Source organism: Elgaria multicarinata, chromosome 14, assembly GCF_023053635.1.
Source record: "Elgaria multicarinata webbii isolate HBS135686 ecotype San Diego chromosome 14, rElgMul1.1.pri, whole genome shotgun sequence".
NCBI lineage: Eukaryota > Metazoa > Chordata > Lepidosauria > Squamata > Anguidae > Elgaria > Elgaria multicarinata.
Genome location: NC_086184.1, coordinates 2,283,600 through 2,308,505, shown reverse-complemented (window position 1 = coordinate 2,308,505; position 24,906 = coordinate 2,283,600). Strand labels below are relative to the sequence as shown.

General features: G+C 50.4%; 2 protein-coding genes across 2 annotated transcripts in view; one reads left to right on the top strand and one right to left on the bottom strand.

The window, feature by feature from the left end:
• The window catches only part of PIEZO1 (piezo type mechanosensitive ion channel component 1 (Er blood group)), a 125,200-nt gene extending 119,773 nt beyond the window's left edge, over positions 1-5,427 (bottom strand). The window contains exon 1 of the mRNA XM_063141292.1: positions 5,351-5,427. Coding sequence (XP_062997362.1) covers positions 5,351-5,414 — 64 coding nt within the window. The 5' untranslated portion in view covers positions 5,415-5,427. The remainder of the gene's footprint in view (positions 1-5,350) is intronic.
• Positions 5,428-11,043: 5,616 nt separating this feature from the next.
• Positions 11,044-22,886, top strand: CDT1 (chromatin licensing and DNA replication factor 1). The gene is made up of 10 exons (XM_063141416.1): positions 11,044-11,388; positions 12,284-12,430; positions 13,287-13,534; positions 13,907-14,101; positions 16,088-16,236; positions 17,314-17,399; positions 17,787-17,975; positions 19,959-20,099; positions 21,148-21,349; positions 22,108-22,886. The coding sequence occupies exons 1-10, from the start codon at positions 11,044-11,046 to the stop codon at positions 22,269-22,271; spliced, it is 1,866 nt and encodes a 621-aa protein (XP_062997486.1). The 3' UTR covers positions 22,272-22,886.
• Positions 22,887-24,906: the final 2,020 nt, after the last annotated feature.

Sequence of the window (24,906 nt, the reverse complement as noted above, 5' to 3'; positions counted from 1 at the left end):
CATTGAGCAGGGGGCTGGACTCCATGGCCTTATAGGCCCTTTCCAACTCTACTACTCTATGATTCTAAGTTACAGTGCTGAAGTCCATGGGGCTAAGTCTGTCAGGGATGCTTTAGGGTGGATTCCTGCATTGAGCAGGGGGTTGGACTCGATGGCTTTTTAGGCCCCTTCCAACTCTGCTATTCTATGATTCTATGACATCCTAGGCCTGGGATAGCCCACACAGTCGGTTCTCCTGGCCTTCCTGACCCAAGTTGTAAGAAGCGGAAGTTTGACACTTGGAGCCAGCCTGTCAGACGATCAATATTTACACATAATGCCCTTCACATGTTCCATAACTGCCAAATCCCCACTGCTAGATTTGGCAAGCTTTTAATAAGAAGCTGAGCAGTCCCAGCCCACTGTCCGGAGAAGAGACGATCGTTCAAGAGAAGAAACGTTGGCCACCCCTGTCCTACGTCTCTTCCTTGCAGAGCTCAGATGCTTCACCCAGAAGCAAAGAGCAAGCGTGTCCAGCCAGTCTGCAGGGCTCAGTTACACACTTGCACATGCCAATACAGAATTAGCTTGCTTCGAACCAGGAATGCTGTGTGGAAATGCCACTCCGCTCAAAATACGGCAGGGAGGCAAACGCAGCCCGCCCGTAGTCAAGCCAGATTCAAGCGCAAACAGTTTTCAGAGTGCTGATTTAAAGCAAGTTGCTCAGAGCGTAGCAAAGCCCAACCTGCTATTAGTGACGTGCTCTGCAAATGTGTGTAGTGGGGTCGTGGGGAGAAAAGCCGGCCTTCCGTTTCCAGGATGCAAGCACACATGGCAAGTTTCCAACCTGCAGGGCAGAAGAATGCTTCCTGTAGCCAGAATGAATGGATTACCCCCCAAAAATCCAGAGCGAATTAGCATTGCACTTGGAGGGAACATTCTTAGCAAGTACACCGTCAATCCAAGCCACGGATCTCTAACAGCTGCCTGATTCTCTCCGTCCAGTTCAAAAGTACTTCATTGGCAGGACAATTTGGGAGGGACACAGACCCTGACTTCACGTCTCTTCACAACACCCGGACCTCTTTTTCCTAAGCTGCTGTTCCAGAGTTTACCTTTGCAACAGCGCGGGAACGGCGAGGGCGTCGCTTGTTCTTTAAATATTTGTGTATAACTGGCCGGCTGGATGTGTACATGGATTTCCAAACCCAGGCCTTTCTGGGGTGTGAACGCAGAAGGGGGAAGGACTGGACCTCTTCATGTCAACATTTTGACAGGCAGCTGATGCAGAGGAGAAACCCGGGGAACCATTAAGAACAATCCACGGAATGGAGAAAAAGCCAAACCTTGTAGTCATTCGGAATAATTCGGAACCATGAGATGGACCAAGAGGAGGAGGAAGAGGAGGAGGTAAACGCCGATGCTCAAAAAGAGAAGAGGGATTTATTATGTTCAACATGTTTCCGAGATGTCTCCTTCTCCAGGATCTGTTTATAGTTATTCAATTCCTTGATTCCAAGATCAGCAATAAATCCTTCTTTAAGGTGCTTGTACACACTGTGTTCTAGGAACACGCTGAGCATAATAAAACTCCTCTTCTCCTTTTTGAGCCCTGGAGTTTGCCTCCTCTTTCATTGCCAGTTTATGGTCCCTTTCCCTCTTCATCCCTGCCATGGAACAAGAGGGGCCTAAGAAAACTTGAAGTATCTCGTTTCGACAATAGCTGTCGCCCAAGGAAGTCCCGCCTTAGTTCCGGTCAATGTACTTTTAAACAAATAGAGAAGAGATCATGACACAAAAAACAGATTATCAGGACAACACAAGGCCCTGCTCCTGCAAGGGCCCACATACTTAGCCCCATGGACTTCAGCACTGTAACTTAGAATCATAGAGTAGTAGAGTTGGAAAGGGCCTATAAGGCCATGGAGTCCAACCCCCTGCTCAATGCAGGAATCCACCCTAAAGCATCCCTGACAGATGCTTGTCCAGCTGCCTCTTGAAGGCCTCTAGTGTGGGAGAGCCCACAACCTCCCTAGGTAACTGGTTCCATTGTCGTGCTGCTCTAACAGTCAGGAAGTTTTTCCTGATGTCCAGCTGGAATCTGACTTCCCGAAGTTTTTCCTGATGTCCAGCCGGAATCTGGCTTCCTTTAACTTGAGCATGTTATTCCGTGTCCTGCACTCTGGGAGGATCGAGAAGAGATCCTGGCCCTCCTCTGTGTGACAACCTTTCCAGTATTTGAAGAGTGCTACCATGTCTCCCCTCAATCTTCTCTTCTCCAGGCTAAACACACCCAGTTGTTTCCACCTCTCTTACACAATTCAGCTACGGTTTAGCTGCCAGCAGGATCGGAGCTTCCTTTGGAAATAGCCGGACAAAACTCAATTCCTGAACAGAGTTGTAAAGCATTCTGTACACAGCAAGACGCTGACATTATTTTATGAAATGCAAGGATTCTCCTCTACCTAATCCTGTGATAACAAGCTCTATTTCACAATGGAATAAATTCTTACCCTTATATATATAGCACCATCAAGGTACATTGCATGTTCCAGCATGACACAACACAGCCCTCCAGATGTTCTGGTGTCCTCCAGATGTTTTAAACTACAGCTCATATCAGCCCTAGGTTGAGGAAATAACCTAGGTTTGGTTGGCATAACCTAAGCAAACACTAGGCCTCAGCCCCAATAAGCCTACAATCTATATTTAGACAGCTGAAAATAGAGAACAGAGGGGGAAAGAGGGAGAGAACTAGGACAGCTTTTGCCAACCTGGTATCCAGACTACAATTCCCATTACTCACTAGCCAACATCTGGAGGACACCAGGCCATGCTGGCTGAAAGTGATGGACGTTGTAGCCCAACACATCTGTAGGGTACCAGACTGGGGAAGAGTGAGCTAGATAACAAGCTAGTAGAGTTATCAGCAACAACTGAGCTGTGAATGACCACAGTTGTGACTGTCACTGTCAGCAGTTTCTACATTTAATTTCCTTCCCACCTCAACCTCTACAATTTACCCACCATCCCCACCTAAACTGTACACAAACCTGAAACTCTCCATAATACCCCACACACCTAATAAAATGAGCTCTAGTCCACAGAAGCGCCTGCCAGAATAAATCTGTTTGTCTTTAAGGTGTCCCAAGACTCTTGGTTGTTTAAACTAGCAGAGAAAGGTGATGAATGAAAGGCTGGGAGGGGGTTGAAGATGAGATCCGTTGCACAACCTAATGGAGCTGTGATAGTGGAAAAGCTTCACCCAAAAGGAAGGATTCATCATTTTGATTCAGCACCTTGTCATACTTTGGCAATTCACTTCTGAATAAGAAAGGAGCCCCACCCCTGTGACAAGGCCCCCCCGTTGACAAGGCCGGAAAAACTATTTCAAATCCCTAAGAGGCACTGGACCTGGCATTTTTGTAGGTGCCAGATACGCAGAGGGCCAATTATTTCGACATTTCCAACTGTCGGCCTCAGGTATTTCGAGTAGGAGGTTCTGGGTTTATCAGCATCCTCAAAAAAATAATAATCCCTGCTTCTACCCACATTTCATTCACTCCCAAGAGACTCCAGGAAAGCAAACCTCCTTTAAAAGCCATCCAAGTTGGTGGCCATCGCCACATCCTCGACAGAAAAACCCATATGTTAACTTTACACTTGTGAAGAGGTCCTTCATTCTCCCCATCCTGGATTACAGTGCCCATCATTCCCTGCCAGTAATGATGGGAGTTGTAGTCCAACATATCTGGAGGGTTCCAGGCTGGGAGAGGCTGGTGTACGCCACCATGCATAATGTTAAACAACTTTTCATTGTCCATCATTACTGGCCTTTTGTTTCTAAACTAACCCCTAAACTTTGTAAAACGTCCCTCAGGGGGGAGCAGCTCCAGCCGGCTGATCATGCCGTTGCTGTTCTCTGCACCTTTTTCCAGCTCTATCACACCGTTTTGGGAGATGCAGCGACCAGAACTGTACACAGTATTCCGAGTTGTGGTTGCACCATAAACTTGTATAAAGGCAGTTTTATTTTCTATCCCTTCCCTGCCCACATAGAATTCGCCCTTTTCACAGCTGCCACGACCTCAGGCTGCCTTTCCTGGTCCGTCACTCACTGCCAACTGAGCCCCCATCTGTGAGCTGAGCAAAGACCGAGGAGGGGGGGGGGGGTTCCCAGGAAAAACTGCCCCACTCTGCAACACTGTTTGTGTTTCTAGCCATGTTTCCGCTTCACTATCATTACACACACAAACAGTCTGTTAACAGCGCAATAATAAACGTTATCAGGGGACGAAAGAACCACACTCCCCCCCTCACCCCGGGACATGACTTCCTGTCCCCCCCCCCCCCCGCCAGGTGGGACTGGTCCAAAGGCAAAACAATCCCTGGCCACCGAAAGAGCAGCGTGGGCAAAATAAGGAAACTCAAACGGAGAGTTAAAATTACACCCACCCACACCCGCGCCCTGCTCTCCCAGTCTACAAATGCCCCTTGTTAGCAGACAAGTTACACACGTGTCTGGCGGGGGGGGGGGGGGGCGCTGGAGCGGATTGCTTTCAGGCCGCCTCACAAGGACCCAAGGAGGGCTGCTGTTGGCGTGTCTTTTGCAGGGTGCCCCAGTAGCAGCTTCTCTCCCTCTAACCCGCCCAAGGTGACTCACAACCAAATCCCCACATGGGCCATTCAGTCACAGGCGAGGAATTCTGCCCCTCTGCCTAGTGGCTCTCCCTCGCCTCTTCTTTCAGTCGGGATCTGGGAGCCCAGAACGGGGAAGGGGAGAGGATTGGCACTCCAGAGAGAACTCACGTGAAACAACGTAAGGGGTCTTTAGAGGTCATTTAGCTCAACCCTCTTCGCTGCGCAGTCCCTATTTCCAGAGCTTGTTTGGGGACATTCTGCAGAGGGAGGATGAAGCCAGGACTTCGTCGAGACCTGCGCTCCTGGCACACTTCAACCAGGCTCCCTCAGCCAACCGGGCAGGAGCCCTCCAACGACCCAAACCGCCAAAGAAAACCACACGCAGAAAGAGAGCAGGGGCTGGCCCCCAGTAAGCCCGTCGGGGCACTGGGGCTTCCCAAGTGCAAGTTGACTGAGGCGAGGCGGCGAGAAGAGACCTGCAGAGGTCGAAGGCTTGCCCGTTTTCTGCGAGCTTTGCAGTCCGCCCGGCCCAAAAGGACCGCACCACCTTTCCCCAAGCGGGCGCCTCCCAGGTGTGGGGGACTAGGAAACCCAGCCACCCCCGCGCCGCCATAACGCCCAGGCTGGGGATGATGAGGGGGTGTGGTGGCCCCGATCCCCTCTCTCCGCACCTGGGAGACCGCGAGGGGAGGAGAGGGGGGGGGCTTGGCTGCCCGCGCCGCCTCCTTACCAGCCAGCAGAGCGAGTGGCAGCAGCAGCCAGTAGAGCCCTCCGCCCAGGACGCGCAGCTCCATGCCGGTCTCCCCCTCCGCGGGCGCGGGCAGGACCAGGCGGCGGGGACGGGGCGCCCTTCCGCGCGCTCCGGCGCAAAGGCGGCAGCCGGGCGGCGGGGGCGCGGGGCAGGCTTCCCGCGGGGCGGGGCCGAGGGGGCGGGGCGTCCGGGGCCGGGGCCGGCCCGGCGGGCAGGGGGCGCCTCCCGGCCCGGGGGCCCCGCCGGCGCGCTCTTCCGCTCGGCTCCTCCGCGCTGCTGCTGCTGCTGCTGTTTGCCCGAGGGCGCCGCGGCCAGGCTGCCCGGGAGCAGCAGCCGCAGCACCAGCAGCAGGCGGGGCGGCTGCCTCGCGGGCGTCCGCCCGTCCCCCGGGGTAAGCGCGGGGTAGCGCGGCGGGCCACGTGCTCCGGGCGGGGGCGGACCTGGCCCGCGCCCCTGGCCTCGGCGGCGGCGGCGGCGGCGGCAGCGGCACGTGCCTGGCTCCTCCGGCCCGGGCGGCGCGCCTTGGCGTCCCCCGCGCGCTTCGCTGGCAGCAGCCGGCCCGGGCTCGGCGCGGCCTCCGCCTGGCTGGCCTCGGCAGGGCGCGCAGCACCCCCTAGCGCCGCCTCGGCCCCAAAGCGGCGGCGGCGGCGGCCCTCCGGGTCCTACTCAGAGGAGGCCCATGGAAATGAACGGGGCTGGTTTGCGTCCTCCCTCCCGGAAGCCCCCAAGGACGTTTCGCCTCCAAGTCGAACCCGGGAGACGCCGCGCTGACGCCACGTTTTCTGCCGGCTTGAGAGTGTTGTATCGAATGGAATACTGATATTTCTCACGCGTGTCATGTTTCGTTTCCCCCCTTTCTCTTGTTCTGTACACGATTTCTTCCCCCCCCCTTAAAGCCACAATAAAAAGACTCGTTTAAAAAACGTCGCGTACCCCACCCTGTCTGCAGTAGACCCGTGTGGAGAAGCAACAAGAGCCTCTCTGAGCATGTGGAGAGTTGCCTTTATTGCCTCGAGGAGGAAGAACTTGGGTTATTCCATGACGAAGGTCAACGCGGAAAACTTTCCAAAACCGGATGTCAAATTTGTCACCTGTTAAACTCAAAGTTCCCAGGAGATACTATTTCATTGATTTATTTGATACATTTATATCCTGCCTTTTCCTCCAAGGAGAGGGTAGCTTACATAATTCTCCCCAGTTTTAGCCGTACAACAACCCTGTGAGGTAGGTTAGGCTGCTGCAGATGCCAGCCCAGTTCAGAAATCAACTCTCGCCAACTTTGGTTTGGGATGATCTGGGACGAAGGCTGCTTTAGCTTAAGATGATTTGATTGAGAAATGAATTGTCTGGCTTTTGCCTCCTGTGACAATTTAATAAATCCTAGTAATTAGTTCTTTATTTGCATACATGGATATAAATAGCTTTGACTATTGGACAGTGTCGAAATGCAATTAAATAAATGCACATTTTATGTAGATTTGTGTCCTATGGGCCTGGCGCCCAAATCTTTTCGGTATATAGCAACACACCTGAAAGGGGAACAGGTAAATCCACTTTGCTGATTAAGGCTCCACCTGGTTTAAGATTGTATCCCTCTTGAGAACACTGCTTTCTCCCTTCAGGTGTTTTCTTCGCCCTCCCACACTGGTTAGTGAGGCACTGCTGTACGTTAACAGGAAACAACAGATATTCAACATTCTTCCAATTCCCTGGCACAACAGCCCAGTCCTGCATCCTGAACATGACAAATCCAAGCATAACAACGCTAGGGTGACCATATGAAAAGGAGGACAGGGCTCCTGTATCTTTAACAGTTGTATTGAAAAGGGAATTTCAGCAGGTGTCATTTGTATATATGGGGAACCTGGTGAAATTTCCTCTTCATCACAACAGTTAAAGCTGCAGGTGCCCTGCCCTCTTTTAAATCTTGTCACCCTAGTATAGCTCCTGCAGCTTTAAGTGTTGTAATGAAGACAGAATTTCATCAGGTTCTCTATAAATACAATGGCACCTGCTGAAATTCCCTTTTCTATGCAACTGTTAAAGATACAGGAGCCCTGTCCTCCTTTTCATATGGTCACCCTAAACAACGCCATTGTCTGCCTGCATTGCTTATTTCCCACTGTTTCATCTGAGTCAACTCAGCTTTGTTTTGTTGAGATTCCTACCTCGTTGCTCTTCTTCTTCTTATTATTATTATTTATTTATTTATATAGCACCATCAATGTACATGGTGCTGTACAGATAACACAGTAAATAGCAAGACCCTGCCGCATAGGCTTACAATCTAATAAAATCATAGTAAAACAATAAGGAGGGGAAGAGAATGCAAACAGGTACAGGGAAGTGTAAACAGGCACCGGGTAGGGTGAAGCTAACAGTATAGAGTCAGAACAAACTCAATATTTGAAGGCTATAGGGAAAAGAAAAGTTTTTAGCTGAGTTTTAAAAGCAGTGATTGAGTTTGTAGTTCTCAAGTGTTCTGGAAGAGCGTTCCAGGCGTAAGGGGCAGCAGAAGAAAAAGGACGAAGCCGAGTAAGGGAAGTGGAGGTCCTTGGGCAGGCGAGAAGCATGGCATCAGAGGAGCGGAGAGCACGAGCGGGGCAATAGTGTGAGATGAGAGAGGAGAGATAGGCAGGAGCTAGACCGTGAAGAGCTTTTCTGTACACAAAATCAAAACATCCTTCCTTTCAATCCGCTTATAGAATCATAGAATAGTAGAGTTGAAAGGGCCTATAAGGCCATCAAGGCCAACTCCCCCCTACCTCGCTCAGTGCAGGAATCCACCTTAAAGCATCCCTGACAGATGGTTGTCCAGCTGCCTCTTGAAGGCCTCTAGGGTGGGAGAGCCCACAACCTCCCTAGGGAACTATCCCACATTATCTGGCATTCATTGCTTAAGTTCTGATTCTGCAGCCACTTCACATTAGCACTGGGAAAGCTCAATCGGCTGAATTTTGCCCGGTCATAGAAATGTTGATGGTGCAGCAGCTCTACAGGAGGGTGGAGAGAGAAGTTGGCACAATCAACCACCGTGAATTCTTGGAATAACTTTGCTTACTGTCTATTGAAGGTGCCTGCCATGAAGGTTCATGAGAAATATTTGAGGGTTATTTGAATGATACACATGATAGCAGACCCAGTGGAAAGGAAACAACGTGTGTCTAGCAGTGCAGAATGCAGATGTAATCCTTGCAGGCAGAAAGCTAGCATGTAAGGGAGAAGGGATATAACCTAGCTTGACAGGATAGCTTTCTATGTGGAGGGATCTTCTTGTTGTGGGGGAGCATGGTGTATTTGGCCCTCCATATGTAGTCTGAAGTGGTACAGACTAAACCAGCCTTACCTAACCTGCTTCCCCCAGGTGTGATGGACTACAAACCCCAGCTAGTGAAGGCTGGTCTAGACACAGGTTTACCATCTCAGTGAGAACTGGGCCTTCGTGATGACAGCTGCAACCTTGTATTTTGCAAAGTGTCACTGTATGGCACAGGGGTGTGGTAGGGAAGAAACAACCCAGGAGATCTGGAAAATATGCTTGCAGTTTGTCAGGGCTAAGGAGGAAGGGTGTTGTCGTGTGTTGTACCAGAAAGATAACGTTTGAAAACTCCCCGCCGCCCCCCACCTACAGAACAAACAGCTGAGGCTCAGATGTGGATGCTTTTTTGACAACATAACTCCTATTTATTGGGACATGGAGAAAGAACAGCTTGTGCATCTGGGTCAGCTGGGACAGGATAGCCCACATGTAGGACTCATGAGCCAGCCCCTCCCCCTGTCCTGCTGCTTTTCAAGGAACCTTGCAAACAACCTGACCACACTCACTCCCTGTTTAAACTAACAACTATTTTTCTAAGCAGCCACTGGTGATCCACATGTCACTGTCTGAACTTTCTACATTAGGTTTCCCTTTGACTTCACTGTTTACAAACAATTTGTATATGTATCTGCAACTGACAATGACATTTCACACATATGATAAAGTGGCCTCTAGCCCACGAAAGCTTACACCAGCCTTCACCCACCAGATGTGTTGCACTACAACTCCCATCATTCCCAGCCAGCATGGAGAGCACCAGGTTGGCGGCTTCTATCATAACACATTTATTGCAAAGCTTTGTTGTTTTTGCTATGACAGACCAAAATGGCTCCCCCTCTGGAAATGATTTAAAACCTTATTCCCAATTCAGGCTGAAGCAGGAAGAGTTAAACTAAATTCCGACAGCAGGGAAACTGGCCTTTATGCATGTTGGCATTTGCATCTTCTGGCCAAGAGTCAGGTTCAGTACTGAGTCCTCCAAGATTTGGACAGGCATTGATTTTCTACGAAATAAATTCCAATGGATTAATTAATGTTAAGATTCTCTTAATTCTTCCCTAGGCAATTCTGGCACAGGTTGACCATTTGGACAGAGTACAGTGGTCAGAGTGCTTCCAGCAGTTATTCCAGAAGTTAATTCCAGCAATATTTCCAGACCAGTAAAGCCAGAGGTTAACAGCACGATCCATGCTGTTAATCTCTAGTAGATCTATATTGACCTCTGAGTAGATCTATGTCTATGCAGAAGTAAGCTCCATGGAACTTAATGGGGGTTACTCCTAGGTGTGTATAGGATTAATTTATTATCTTTTCCAAAGTAATATGAAGATCCCAAGTCTCATAATTTCTTTGAAAAATGGCTCGGGTCCAGGTTATTTGAAAGAACGTATTCTCCCTTATGAGCCTGCCCGTGCTTTGAGATCTTCCGGAGAAGCCCTTCTTTCAGTCCCACCATCTTCACAGGCACGCTTGGTGGGAACATGGGAGAGGGCCTTCTCGGTGGCTGCTCCGGTGCTCTGGAACTCTCTTCCCGGGGAAGCTAGGCTGGCTCCCTCCTTGATGGGCTTTCGGAAGCAGGTTAAAACTTTTTTGTTCCAGCAGGCCTTTGGAGAATAATCCGGCCCTCCATCAATGTTAATATCTTATAATTTTGTTGTGTATTTTAAACATTTATGGTTTTGATTCCCCCCCCCCACCCAATGTATGTTTTAAACTTTGTAAGGCCACCTTGAGGCCCAGCATTGCACAAAAGGCGGGATACAAATAAATATAATAATAATAATAATATAATAAAAAATAAATATAGGTATTGTAATACTTTTATAACGCGGAATATCTTAAAATCCCTAAGAGATTCACAAGAAAAATACAATGTAACTATTTAAAAGACATAAATAAAAGCTGCAGTGAAGTTGAGGGTTTTAATTGGAGAGGTGGAACGGGGTTATTATTATTATTATTATTAATTATTATTATTATTAATTATTATTATTATAAATTATTATTATTATTATTATTATTATAGCCCCGCTCAGTCGCTGACGCCTCCCCTTGCTCTCCAGTGGGGGAAAGAGGCAGGCCCGGAGGCAAGGAAGGCGGGAAAGGGACGCGGCGCCTTTAAGAGCCAGCGCGGGAAAGGCGGGGGGGGCGGAGCTCGCGTCCCACGCGCGAAAGTTGGATACATTGTCGCGCCGGATGGAACGTTGAGGCTGCCTGCGCCGCATTTCATTGGGCGCCCGGACGGACGTTCTCTCGGTGGAACGTTGAGGGGCGCGAACGTTCCACTGCGGCCGGCTCGCCCGACCACCCGCCCGCCCGCCGCCGCCTTCTCCACGTGGCCGGAGCCGCCGGGATGGCGCAGCTGCGCGTGACCGATTTCTTCCCGCAGAGCAAACAGGGCCCCGCCGGCCCGCTGGGCGCCAAGCGCCGGAAGGTGCAGACCGAGCCCGAGCCCAGCGGCGCCAGCCCCGGCGGGCAGCAGCAGCTGCTGGCCCTGCTGGCTTCTCCGCGCACCCCGCTTGGCTCCAGCGGCCCGCGGGACCCGCCCGGGAGCAGGAAGCGGCGCCGGGCCGAGCTCGACCTGGAGCGGACCCCCGGGGCTGCGAATGGCAGCCCTGCCCCGAGAGGGGCGAAGGGGGGCTCGGCCCGGAAAAAGCTGCTGATGCCCGCCGAGGAGGAGGACGCAGAAGGGAGGCCGGTGAGTAAGAGAGAGAGAGAGAGAGAGAGAGGGAGGTTTCATTTCCCGGGCGTGTAAACGGGAGGCCTCGCGCGCCCACTGCGGGTTCGCTTGCTCCGGATTAGCGCCGACCGCTTGGCTGCGCGCTGCGTGGCGCGATCCGCCAGGGCAGCTGCCCTCTTGCACGAATGCTTTATTTATTTATTTATTGCATTTCTATACCGCCCAATAGATGGTTCACAAAAATTAAAACCATCCAAGGTATAAAACAACTATATAAAATACAATATAAAAGGCCGCATTCAGGACGCAGCACCAGCCGAGTCGAGAAGATGGTGGGGGGGGGAAGAGAGAGAGAGACCCTATAACTCCCAGCATTCACAGCCAGTCATGGTGGCTGAGGAATGCTGGGAATCGTAGGAGTTTCCTCTGTCTAAACATGCGCAGGATCGCACCCTTCGTCTTCGAAGCCACCTAGACAAACCTGACTCTTGCTTCTGTCAATTCAGCCCATTTATTTACTTGTTATCATTAAAAGACCTCCACTCTTTTTGTACAGCAGATTCCTCCCTCTGCTGCCCTCCAGATGTGTCGGACTACAACTCCCAGAATCCCCCAGCTAGCTGGCTGGGGGGTTCTGGGAGTTGTAGTCCGACACATCTGGAGGGTGCAAAGTTGGAGACTGGTGTTGTAAGAGCTTTTAACAGGAACCCAAAATGAGCTGGATCAGATGCCGGAGGTGGGGGGCACACACCTTATCCAAGCTCCTGCCCCCCACAGCTGCCCCTCGGATGCCTCCGCAAAGCCCCCAAATCATCTCCTGCCCTCTCTTGCCTTTTTTCTTCTCCCTCCCGCAACTCTGGTACTCAGCCGGCACAGCAGCAGGTCCTAAGGAAGGGGCGCTTGTGTTTTCCAGGTCTCCACCCCCGCTTCCCCGACCGTTTTTGGGCCCTGCAGCCCCTCCAGTCTGGATAAGAAGGCGAAAGATTTGGTGAACGTGATCCTCTCGCCGGGCCCCGAGTCTGAGAAAGCGACGCAGCCTGGCATGGCCGTGTCAGAGGAGGTTAGCTTCGGAGGGGAGAGTGGGTGGCTGGCCCCTTAGGCTGCATCCGCTGAAGCGTTCTGTTGTCTCTGCAAGCTCGCAACACACCTGGCTCTCCCTGAGCTGCTACAGCAATGGGTCTTGAGCTTACATATTGGCCGGGCTCTGATGCTTTCTCCTTCAGAGCTGAGAAAGAGTGCGCACCCATACCTGCGGTGTGTGTGTTCTGTTTCAAAATGGCAAGGACAGCGACCGAGGAACAGCAGCGAGGGTGGTGGCTGAGACAACAGTTGGCTGGAGTCAGCAATGCTCTTTGAGGTCCAGTTGCTCGCCTGGCAGTGGTTGTTCCAGTTGCTCGCCTGGCAGTGGTTGTTCCTCGCCATAGGCGAGGGTCAGAAAGCAGGGATGATTAAGATGAAATGGTCCTGCATTTTGAAAAGGCAGAGAGTCAGTGATTGGCCTAAAGTCCCACAGTGATCCTCCAGGTGTTTTAGACTCCTAACTCCCTTCATTCCTGACCATCAGCCATGCTAGTTGAGGCTGATGAGAGTTGGAGTCCATCCTCTGGACAGCCACAGGTTTCCTAACCCTATTCTAGGTGTCTTAACTTAGTTTATCCCCAGCTTTCACTAATGGGCAGTGCAATCCATTGTAAACTTTCCTGTATTATTATTATTATTATTATTATTATTATTATTACTTTTTTTATTATATTTCTACACTGCTCCACAGCCAAAGCTCTCTGGGCGGTTTACAAAAGATTAAAACCACTTTACGACGTGGGCGGTTTCTCCTGGTTGTCCAAAACTGTGCACAGTGGCAGGGATGCTAATAAGGCAGGCCTCTTCTTTGCTGAGACGTGTCGCCTTTCGAACAGGTGATCTCCAAAGAGAAGCTGGCAGAGCTGAGAGGCCGCCTAGGGAAGATCAATTCACTGGCAAAGAAGGTCAGGTTGCCAGCGGCCTCCTCGAAAACTGATGGCGACATACAGCAGAGGTTGAAACGGGCTCGGCTGCTGGAATCCAAGATCCGTGAGAGGAAAAAGGCTGAACAGGAAGAGAAAAGAGGAGATGTTTCTCAACTCCAGCTGGTCACAAAGGATCCAGAGTCTGCCGTGGAGACCAGGTGGGAAAAGAACCGTTTGAAGCATTGTTTTGAACACACAGCCCAACCTTAGGCAGAAAGTCCATTCATTTGAGGCTCGGCATCCTGTAGGAAGTTGTAAAATTACAATATAATAAAAACCATATGACCGGCGTTTCCCAGCTGGGTTCGTTCCAGATATGTTGGACTACAATTCCCAGCATCCTCCAGTCTGCAATTTCTCATTGGCATGGGGGGTTAATGCCACACAGCCCTGGCCTATCACAAAACGAGCGTAGGAGTGTGGAACTCGTTGCTTTCCCTTCCAGTGTTGCGTTCAGGCTCCTTGCGAGCGTTGGGATCTTGGGTAAGGAGCCTAATTGTGATGTTTTCCTTTTCCCAATCTCCTCTCAGCCTGAAGGCTCCGGCTTACCAGCGCTTCCACACCCTCGCACAGGACGTCCCCCCGGGGCTCACGCTGCCGTACAAGTACAAGGTGTTGGCCGAGATGTTCCGTAGCATGGACACCATCGTGGGGATGCTCTTCAACCGCTCCGAGACCGTGACTTTCAGCAAGGTCAAGCAAGGCGTCCAAGACATGATGCGCAAGTAAGCTTGCCTCTCTCCTGGGGATGGATGGAGGCCGGGACTGTGGGAGGATGCATCCCAGGGCAGCCAGGCCTGATGGCCAGAGGGAATAGGACCATAGGTCCATTCAGCAAATTAATGGATCTTAGACTCATAGAATAGTAGAGTTGGAAGGGGCCTATAAGCCCATCCAGTCCAACCCCCTGCTCAATGCAGGAATCCTCCCTACAGCATCCCTGACAGGTGGTTGTCCAGCTGCCTCTTGAAGGCCTCTAGTGTGGGAGAGCCCACCACCTCCCTAGGTAACCGGTTCCATTGTCGTACTACTCTAACAGTCAGGAAGTTTTTCCTGATGTCCAGCCGGAATCTGGCTTCCTGTAACTTGAGCCCGTTATTCCGTGTCCTGCACTCTGGGAGGATGGAGAAGAGATCCTGGCCCTCCTCTGTGGGACAACCTTTTAATTATTTGGAGAGTGCTCTCATGTCTCCCCTCCATCTTCTCTTCTCCAGGCTCAACATGCCCAGTTCTTTCAGTCTCTCTTCACAGGGATTTGTTTCCAGACCCCTGATCATCCTGGTTGCCCTCCTCTGAACACGCCTTCCTAGGGCGGTCTGCTTTAAGTTGGGTGATGTTAATTTGGATGGCTTTAAAAGGGGGTTGGATGAATTCCTGGTGGAGAAGGCTATCAATGGCTACTAGCCGTGATGTTTCTGTGCTACCTCCAGCAGCCTCTAGTATGCCTATCTGCCCCAGTTGCTGGGGAACACAGGTGGGAGGGTCCCATTTGTGGATTTCCCACAGGCAGCTGGTTGGCTCATGTTGGAACAGGATGCTGGACTAGATAGGCCTCTGCTCTGATCCAGCACAGCTCTTAGGTTCTTCTATGCCATAACAACAAAGGGAAGATTAGAGAAACGTTACTACAAAGCAGTAAGGTAGATGAGAGTTTTAAAAGACCAGCAGCAGCAAGGCTGATCTTTTAAAAACAAGCCATGTAATAAAATCAACAACTTAGGATCAGCAAGAAGTTATACTCCTTCATGCAGCAATGGATTAAAAGGCCTTCCCCAAACTGGCAACCTCCAGGCGTGTGTGGACTGCAATGACCCCCATCGTTTCTGGTTAACATGACAAGTGGTGGGAAGTTTAGGGTGCAGCTCACCTGGAGGACAGCAGGTTGGAGAATCCTGGATTAACTGGTAAAACTAATTGCAGTCAACTTGCAGGTGGCTTTTGAAAAGGGTTCGGTAAAGCCATGGCGCATGAGCACCTCATAGTAGCTATTGGCTGAGGAATGTCCCATGTTCGAAGGCAGCGTGGCCCCAGGCTTCCCCCAGTATTGCAGGATGGGTTTGGCCCTAATCTCAGCTTCCTGAGATTTCTGCCTAGTTGCTGTTGAACTAGAGGTGGCTGCCTAGGAAGGACCGTTGGCCAAGCTTTTGCCTTCAGATTAATCTTTAAAATGGATGCTAAATCACGCGTCCTGCACAGGCTGTTTTATTTGTCTGCCAGGCCCCACAACCTCATGACTCACCTTGGGGTGCTGACTGTTTTTCACTTTCATCATTTATTTATTACAGGATTTATACACCACTTCCCATATTTTTAAAAAAAGAAATCTCAAGTGGCTTACAAAGAAGATACACTAAAATAAAACTCATAACAATTATTATTATTATTATTATTATTATTATTATTATTATTATTATTATTATTATTTATATAGCACCATCAATGTACATGGTGCTGTACAGAGTAAAACAGTAAAATAGCAAGACCCTGCCGCATAGGCTTACATTCTAATAAAATCATAGTAAAACAATGAGAAGGGGAAGAGAATGCACCAAACAGGCACAGGGTAGAGTAAAACTAACAGTATAAAAGTCAGTAAAACAGTAAAAATGAAGGATTAGCAATATACCACGATTAATGAGCATGTGGCGATCCTTCCAGGTTTAGCGTTCTCCTTGGATTCGGCTGTTAATATTTCCCCTGTGCTTCTGCAGGCAGTTCGAAGAGCGGAATGTGGGTCAGATCAAGACCGTGTACCCAACCTCCTACACGCTGCGCCAGGAGAAGAACGTCCCGACCTTTGGCAGCAATGGGCAGAAGCGAAATGCCTATCAGCTGACCATTGAACCTGTGCTGGAGGCAGGTACGTGTTTGGATACCCGGGTGTCGTCCGCATTGCAAGAGACGGCTGGATGAGCTGGGAGTATGCAGGGTGTTCCACGTGGAGCTCTGTAGCACCTTACCCTGGATGTGGTGTGGTCACCGCTTCAGGGGATAAGTACTTCCTGCAAGCTGTTAAAGACTGAGCCATCATGAAGCTGGAATGGAAACTCTTGGCTGGATTGCAAAGAGACAACTCCAGCGTTTGGCGTAATAATGGCCTCGTTGCAGCTTCGCTTGCTTGATTTTTATCCTGGGCGCTTACTTTACCTCGGGTTTAGTAGCCAGCCTGGAATGTAAAATAGGATGCAGTTGCTTCTTGTGAGTTATACGCCACTCCAGCCAAGAGGCAGTTGGATTTCGGGGAGGGGGGATTTCTGAGCTGTCTTGTAAGTCCTGGGGAAAAATTGCACGTGCACAAAATGGCCGTGGAAAGAAGTGTGGAACCCAAGGCCAGAATTCAGGGGATGGTTGTGGCCCCTGCGAACAGCACTTTCAAAGGCTCCCGGGTGTCCCTCCCCAGACTGGAAGGCTATCCTGCTCTGGGCAGCCTTTCTGCTTGAGAAAAGTAACTTTCAGAAGCATGAATCCTACTGACGGATGTCCAGCCGTCTCTGCAGCCTCAAAGCCTCCCCACGAGCAAGATTATGTTTCAGGGCCTCCCTTGTCTCTTGCACCCACACTTCCTCTAAGGTAGCATCTGGTCTCTTGTCTCTTGCACCCACACTTCCTCTAGGCAGCATCTGGCACTGTCCAGATGTTTTGGGCGGCAATTCCCATCTGCCCCAGGCAGTGGTTGGCAATTGTGAGGGTTGTCGTCCAAAACATCTGGAGGCGCTTGGGCCAACATGCATGAGGGGGGTGGGGAGAGGTCTTGTTCCATCCTCACAACAATCCTGTAAATGGCCCTGCTGGCTAGGAATGATGGGAGTTGCAGTCCCAACACACCTCAGGGGCACCAGAATAGGGGAGCCTGGGCTACCCCGAAGTCAGCCGGCCAGCCAGGCTGCTGCTCAGCCCAGGTGGAGCTTTGAACCTTCTCTCTTCATCTCGGTTTCAGGTGAGAAGCTGTCAGCCTCGCGCCTCATGGAACGCCGGAAAATATTCGGCAGGAACCTGGTTAACCTCGTCAAAGGGCATCACAAGGTGGGCGTTGCTCTCCCGTGCACCAACGCTCGGCTGTCCCTCGCTTCCGTTTCTTGTCTGGGCAGCAGTTGTACCGCCTCAATGCGGCCCACTTGGGGTCCCAGTCCAGCGCTCTGGGGTTCCCTGGGTAACCCCAGCCCCGTTCCCCCAACTACCAAGGGTTTGATGGTTGTGCAGGTTTTTCTCCATTCTAATGGCGGATGGCAAGAAGCTCAAATAGGCTGGTCTTTTGGCCCCGCCCACCTCTGAATGTGGCTCCCGTGAGCTGCTCTGAAACGGAAACGCAGCCCTGGGGCTGTGAGAGGTTCTGCACCCGTGTTGTCTGGCTGTGTTGGTGGCTGCAGGGCAGGGCCCTCCACTTCAGCAAAGCGGCGTTTCCCCCTGTAGGCTTTCCTGGCGTCCCTCCACCCGCCCATGGTGATCCCGGAGCACCAGCTGAGCCGCTGGCACCCTCGGTTCAAAGTGGACGAAGTGCCCGACGTTGTTCCGGCGGAACTGCCGCAGCCCCCCCAGGTGGACAAGGTCACCACGGCACAGGAGGTGCTGGCCAAGGCGCGCGGCGTGCTGACCCCAAAGGTAAGGACTGGGGATCAGTTGAGGGAAAAGAGGGGGAAAGCACCACGGAAAGGCTACAAGAAAAAGAGGCTACTAGCTCTGGTGCTATGAAATGCCAAAAGAAATTTCTTTATTTTTATCCGAAATGTAAAAATATAAAAATGTTCAAAAGGGCTGCCTTTGAAGACGGTTCGGAAGCTGCAGCTCGTGCAAAATGCAGCGGCCAGATTGATTTCGGGAACCAGAAGGTTCGACTGTATAACTCCTGCTCTGGTCCGCTTGCACTGGCTGCCTGTATGTTTCCGAGCCCAATTCAAGGTGCTGGTTTTGACCTATAAAGCCTTACACGGCTTGGGACCACAATACCTGACGGAACGCCTCTCCCGACGTGAATATACCCGGTCACTACGTTCAACATCTAAGGTCCTCCTCCGGGTGCCTACTCCGAGAGAGGCTCGGAGTGTGGCAACGAGGGACAGGGCCTTTTCGGTGGTGGCCCCCAGACTATGGAACTATCCCCCTGACGAGGCTCACCTGGCGCCAACGCTGCTATCTTTCCGGCGCCAGGTTAAGACTTTCCTCTTTGCCCAGGCATATGGCGGCACATCTTAATCACCCACATATTTATTTTAACAGTTTTTAATGCTTCATGTATGTATGTTCTGCGTTTTAGAATTTTAAGTTTTGTTTACTTGTTTTTGTCTCAATTTTAGAATTTCTGTAAACCTCCCAGAGAGCTCTAGCTATGGTATATAAATGTAATAAATACATAAAATACATAAATAAAAAGGACTTTCAACCAAACTTGTACAACGCTCAACGTTTCGGATCCGGAGATCCTTCGTCAGGAGCTATAAGACATTCAAGTAAACTATATATAAAGTCATATTACATTGTAAACAAGTTCATCCAACTTAAAATTAAATAGAAGGAACAACACTCATAGTCTAATACAATATATGGACCTTTACACTAAGTTTTTACTGGACTAACATCATATTTTTATATTTTGGATAAAAATAAAGAAATTTCTTTTGACATTTCATAGCACCAGAGCTAGTAGCCTCTTTTTCTTAAGGACAGGGGGTTAGCAAGAGGGGCCCTTTGCCTGGGCAGGGGAGAGCAGAGCCATGCTTGGAAATGGGAGGCGGTAGCAGCTTCAGGAGGGCAGCGGGTCTATTCTTAACCCTTGTCTGTGGAGGCCGCCTGGGAGGGCTCCTTTGGAGTTCTCTGATGGGAACCCAGAGCGAATCCACTGCCCCACCCACTGACGTTGGAGTCGCCAGCCTCCACTGCCCCTTGCCTGCCTGCTTCCTTGGCTATGGTAAGGGGCCCTTCACCGCATCCAGTACGGGCCTCTCTGTCATTTTGGCCCCCAAACCTCGAGCGGTTTTGGGCTCTTCTCTCTCTCGTCCTGCAGACACAAATCAGCTAACGTCTTCTGCAGAGCAGGTTCATTTTGGCGCCAGGGCCTAGTAGTAGTTTATCTCTTTTTTTCTGATAGAGCAGGTGTTTAGGTTTCACTATCAGACAGGGAAAGCTTCATTATTATTATTATTATTATTATTATTATTATTATTAATTTATATAGCACCATCTTTACTTAACCGGTTTTTAATTGTGTGGTTAATTACTCAGATGGAGGCGAGGTTGGTCTCTTCACTCCCCCAGTCCTCTGCCTTCCTCTGGAAGGAGAGCAGTCGCCCTAGTGCCGCCCCGTGCAAAGAGTGCAGCACTAGTGCAGTTGCTGTCAAGGCTCCTCCTTCGCTTTTGAGCCGTTCTAATCCACCATTCGAAGGTGCGTTGGAGGAGGAAATGACACACAGTTTAGGACACTTTCGCTTCCTGTGTGCTCTTCAAAGGCCTGCCCTGAATGCCTTCACGGATACTTTTCATCAGCATAAACTCTGCTTGCCACGTGAGAAACCGCTGCCCTTGGGTGATGGCGGCGGCGGCGGCTCTTCAACCTTCCCACTCTTTCTTCCCCTGCTCTCTCTGCAATAGATGGAAAAAGCGTTGACCAACCTGGCCCTGAGGACAGCCGAAAGCAGCCCCTCTGCACCGGGGACTCCTCGGCCGGCCCCATCTGCTCCAGCTGACACACCCAGCAGCCTGAAAGGGGTGTCACAGTCCTTGTTGGACAGGGTGAGTGCCGTGCCTTCTCTTCCGTGTCCCCCAAAGATGTGAAAAACCTGGGTCTATAGGTCAACTACAGGCTTGCAGGGTTCACTTTGGGTTTTGCAACCAGCGTCTATTACAGTGGTGACATGGCAGGGGAGCGGGTGCAGTGCCAATGACCTACACCCTTCTGGTTGAATAATCTGAACAAATAGTTCATTGAAGTAAGGCAGAACACACACACACCCCTCTTAAACTCTTGGGTGTCTGAAACGGTTCTGCATGTACCGCACGTTGCCCTTTCATCCAGCTCTGCCTTCTGCTGTCCCCTCCTCAGTAGCAGAAAGCCAGGGCCAGAAGCATCCTAGATCCCATGTGGCTGATGGGGACGGCTGCCTCTCTCTCAAGGGACTAGCCTGCTTCATCGGAACTGGACCATTGGTTGCTGGCTAGTAGCTTCTAAGCTCTACAGCAGAGAACTTAGAAGCTACCAGCTCTGCTTTTCATTTTGTCTTACTTACAAAATTTGTAAGCTGTTCTACATCTAAAAAAAAAAGATTCCCAGGTGCTGAATAGTAAAGGAAAAAAGAGAATCCAGACGTCTAGGATCGAGTTATGCCAATGAAACCATGGCTAGGAAAAGTTTGTTTAAATAAAGAGGTTTTTAGCAGACACCAAACCCCAAGGAACTGGCAGGGAACTCCATAGAGAGCGAGTCTGGACACGGAAAGCTCTTCTACAAGCGGACTCCAAAGAGACCACTGGTCCGTTTGGAACCACCAGGAATACGTTATCCAATGAGCTCAGTGACTGGGCAGCCTCACGAAGGAGAAGGCAGCTTCTCATCTGTTCTGGCTGCAGCAAAACCTGGGCCTGGTAGCAAATGGGCCTCCAGTGCGATTTCCTTAGCAACGGGGCACCCTGGAGGTGGCGTGCCAGCGGATGATGGCCGAGCTGCTGCGTTTTACACCGTCTGCAGCTTCTGGACCAACCTTAAGGGCAGCCCCACGCAGAGCGCATCGCTGCCGTCTAGCGACGAGCCCTGGAGGGTGAGCTCGTCCATCTCTCTCCCCAGATCCGAGCCAAGGAAGCTCAGAAGCTGCAGGCGTTAATGACGCGGAACCCACAACAGGAGCGACGCCTGGACATGCTGGGCCGCCTGCCGGAGATGGCGCGCGTCCTGCGCAACGTCTTTGTCGCGGAGAAGAAGCAGGCCCTCACCCTGGAGGTGGCGTGCCAGCGGATGATGGCCAGCTACCGTTCCCTCATGACGCTCGGTAAGGGGAGCAGGGTGGTTCACCACTGTGGGAGAGAAGGCGACATCACCTGACGCAGGGCCTTCTGGGGGTCCTTTGGGGAGCCCTGGGGTGGGCAGAGAGGGTGTTTCTGATCAGTTCTACCTGGAGATAGTGGGGATTGTACCTGGGGCTTCCTGCATGCAAAACGGGGGTGCTACCACTGAGCCACGGTCCCTCCCCAAAGGAAATTTATCTGCCGTCTACCTACGAGTCTACAAGCCGGCCATTGGTCTGTGCAGCTCAGACTTTAAGGGAAAACATCTCGTTGGCTTGCTGAAAATCTGAACAAACCAGTTTGCGAAAGAGAAGATTTCTTGCTGTACGACAAGGGCAGGATGATCTTGAGAGGAGTCACTGCTTTACTAATGGCACTAGCTAAAGTCCACAACGGCTTTAGTAAGGCAAAAGAAATAGATTGTTAGAGAAAATTGGTTGCCCAATACTTAATTTTAAGATTTGTTTCCTTAACCAACACTTTTTATAGAACTTGGAATTAAAGTACCAGGTTTGACAGCCCTGAATTATGAGTCATTTCCTTTCATTTATGTTTAATTTGCTTGTTTTTACTTCTGTGATATTCTGGATATTTTCCTTTCGGTAACGTTGTGATGCCCTAGGCTTATAAACACGAAAACGGAAAGAAAGAAGACTGTTGTGGGGGGAGGAACGACACAGCCAGGGGGTGACGGTGGGTCCATTGCTCACCTGTTGCTTTACCCTTCTCTTTGTCTGCACAGGTGAGATGGAGAAGCACCTCCGTCTGTTCTCAGAGCTGCTTCCAGACTGGGCAAGCGTCCTCCCCATCCGGAAAGAGACGTACATCAAGCTGGACAAAAGCGTGGACCTCAATGTTGTCACAGAGAGGTTGACAGCAAGAATGCGGGAAGAGGAGAAACTTTGACTTTCCATGCTCAGAGCGGGAGCTCTGGGAAAGCGGGTTGGGCGTTAATCACTGTGAGGTTCTTGTTGAGATCTACTCTGGGCAAAGACTCTTTTGGCCCATCAATATCTGGAATTATTTGTGTATTTTTCTCCCTTTCCAATTTGAGGTGCTGGTAAGGCAAATTGAGAATACACTGCCTGCTTTTTAAGGATTATTTCTCCTTTTCTCCCTTTTTGATGAATTGAAAATGCCAAGCCACAGCCACTAGGGGGCAGCACTCTCAAAACTCCCGGAATTTCCCTCTGGTTGGCGTTAACTTCAAAGTAACACACTTTTGCCCTGTTTCCATGTTAAACGATCTTCCTCGACGCAGCTTTTCCATGCCGGATTGGGTGAGGCCCGGAGAATGACCGTCTGTGCAGCACCACAAAAATTCTACCCTTTTCATGACGCGAGAGTTTCCATGCGCTGAGCTGTGCGGGGACAGACATGGGCTGCTCTTTCCAGGAAGGGAGTTGGAATCCGTTTCCTCCAGGTTTTTAAAGGGTTGCTAGCGACGAGGGGGTTGAAAAGCACCTTTTTGATTTTAAAAAAAGGATCTGTTGATTTGAAATCTGACTTGCATATATGAACCTTGGCATTAAAGTTTTTTTCAAGCGAGAGCGAGGCGTGGGTACGACTTACTAGGACAAGGCTGCTCCTTGCCTCTTGGGTCTGTGAAAGGGCACGGACCCACGAGGCCTGCATAGGAAATGCTTCACTGCACACAGATGGTTAAGGGTGGCTCTTCAGCCATTATATTCCCATACAGTAACACAATACACAGTTGTACTGAGGGACCCAGATCGCTAGCTGCCACTGTCATAAAGGAAAGGATCAGGAGTGATGAATGGGACGTCGGTCTAGCCAAAAGCTCTTTCTCACCTGATGGGGCATTGGAGCTGCAGTCATAGGTTTGGCAAACAAACAGTTGTTGTTGTTTATTTGTTCAGTCGCTTCCGACTCTTCGTGACTTCATGGACCAGCCCACGCCAGAGCTTTCTGTCGGCTGTTGCCACCCCTAGCTCCCCCAAGGTCAAGTCTGTCACCTCCAGAATATCATCCCTCCATCTTGCCCTTGGTCGGCCCCTCTTCCTTTTGCCTTCCACTTTCCCTAGCATCAGCCTCTTCTCCAGGGTGTCCTGTCTTCTCATTATGTGGCCAAAGTACTTCCGTTTTGCCTTTAATACCATTCCCTCAAGTGAGCAGTCTGGCTTTATTTCCTGGAGTATGGACTGGTTGGATCTTCTTGCAGTCCAAGGCACTCTCAGCATTTTCCTCCAACACCACAGTTCAAAAGCATCTCTCTTCCTTCGCTCAGCTTTCCTTATGGGGCCTGTAAACCAAATCCGGCCCTCCTCAGGTTGCGATCCCACCCCAAGTATCCACAGCTGGCCCATGTCACGAGATGGTTGCAGGATGCCTCTCGATTGGTCTCCAGGCTTTTGCACAGTTAAGCTTTGGGGTTGAAAGAGGATCCCCGCTCCTGGTGTAAGAGAGTTGGTTTGGGGGAGAAGAGTAAACCTGGTGGATATGTACATGTCACACCGTGCCCTGGCCTTTTGCAGACTCCCCTGTAGCAGCAGGGCTGTTTTTGTCTGCTCCTAGAATCGTATAATAGTAGAGTAAGAAGGGCCTGAAAGGCCATCGAGTCCAACCCCCCACTCAGTGCACAATTCCAAAGGAGGCCTGTTGGGCGTTCTGTCGAGAGCTGTCTCAAAGAGTAGCTGAGCGTGTTCAGAGGGGAGCAGGCCTCTGCAAGCTATTGGTGAAAAAAGGGCTTTTTTTTAATCTGACAAAAGTTCAGCTGCTAAACTCTTCAAGCTTCTGCCTGGTGTGGGGGAAGTAGCGGTTTTCTAGCCCTCTTAAATCAGTTTATTTTATTTATTACATTTTTATACCGCCCAATAGCTGAAGCTCTCTGGGCGGTTCACAAAAATTAAAACCATACTAAAACAACCTGCCAACAGTTGAGTTAGGAAGCAACCCAGTGTACTCATCTGTGCTTGTGTAGCCCTTGAGTGATGCCAAAATAGAGACTTGAACTGAGAGCTGGAGATCTCAAAAGTTTGCAGGTTTTTGGGGTGGTCTTTTTAGTTGGCCTGATAAACATAGGACACTGATAGGATTGTGGATTTTTTCTTTTCTTTTGGAGCAATTTTTAAGGTAGCAGGACAGGAGGCCCTGCCTGTCCCACACAGCACATGCCACAGGGACGTTCCTGCTCTAGTGATGGGGTTTCTCTGCCTGATAAATAATTGGAATAAAATAATGTAAAGCAAAGAGGTTTAGGCTTCTACCACAGCGTGGCTTTATCATAACGGATTTACCAAGTAGAATGGAGCGTAGAGGGGACGAACCTTTGGTGCAAGGAATTAAGAGTGAATTCAGGCTTTAAAGTATTTCAGGTTTATTAATTTAATTTCTATACTGCCCAATGGACAGTTCTTTATTGCTGGGTGACTTGGATAACTGGGTGCCCTCTAGATCATTTGGACTATAACCCCCTTAACACTCAGCTGATGGGGTTAATGGGAGTTGTAGTCCAAAACACGCAGGGGGCACCAGGCTGCTTCATCTTGGATACTACTCTTATTGTAGATTCCATTGGTGG

Excerpts from the sequence above, each read along its gene's own strand:
- CDT1 (XM_063141416.1), top strand. The coding sequence starts at position 11,044 with ATGGCGCAGCTGCGCGTGACCGATTTCTTCCCGCAGAGCAAACAGGGC. Across the intron at positions 11,389-12,283 it reads AGGACGCAGAAGGGAGGCCG|GTCTCCACCCCCGCTTCCCC; the intron begins GTGAGTAAGAGA and ends TGTGTTTTCCAG. Across the intron at positions 20,100-21,147 it reads CACAGTCCTTGTTGGACAGG|ATCCGAGCCAAGGAAGCTCA; the intron begins GTGAGTGCCGTG and ends CTCTCTCCCCAG.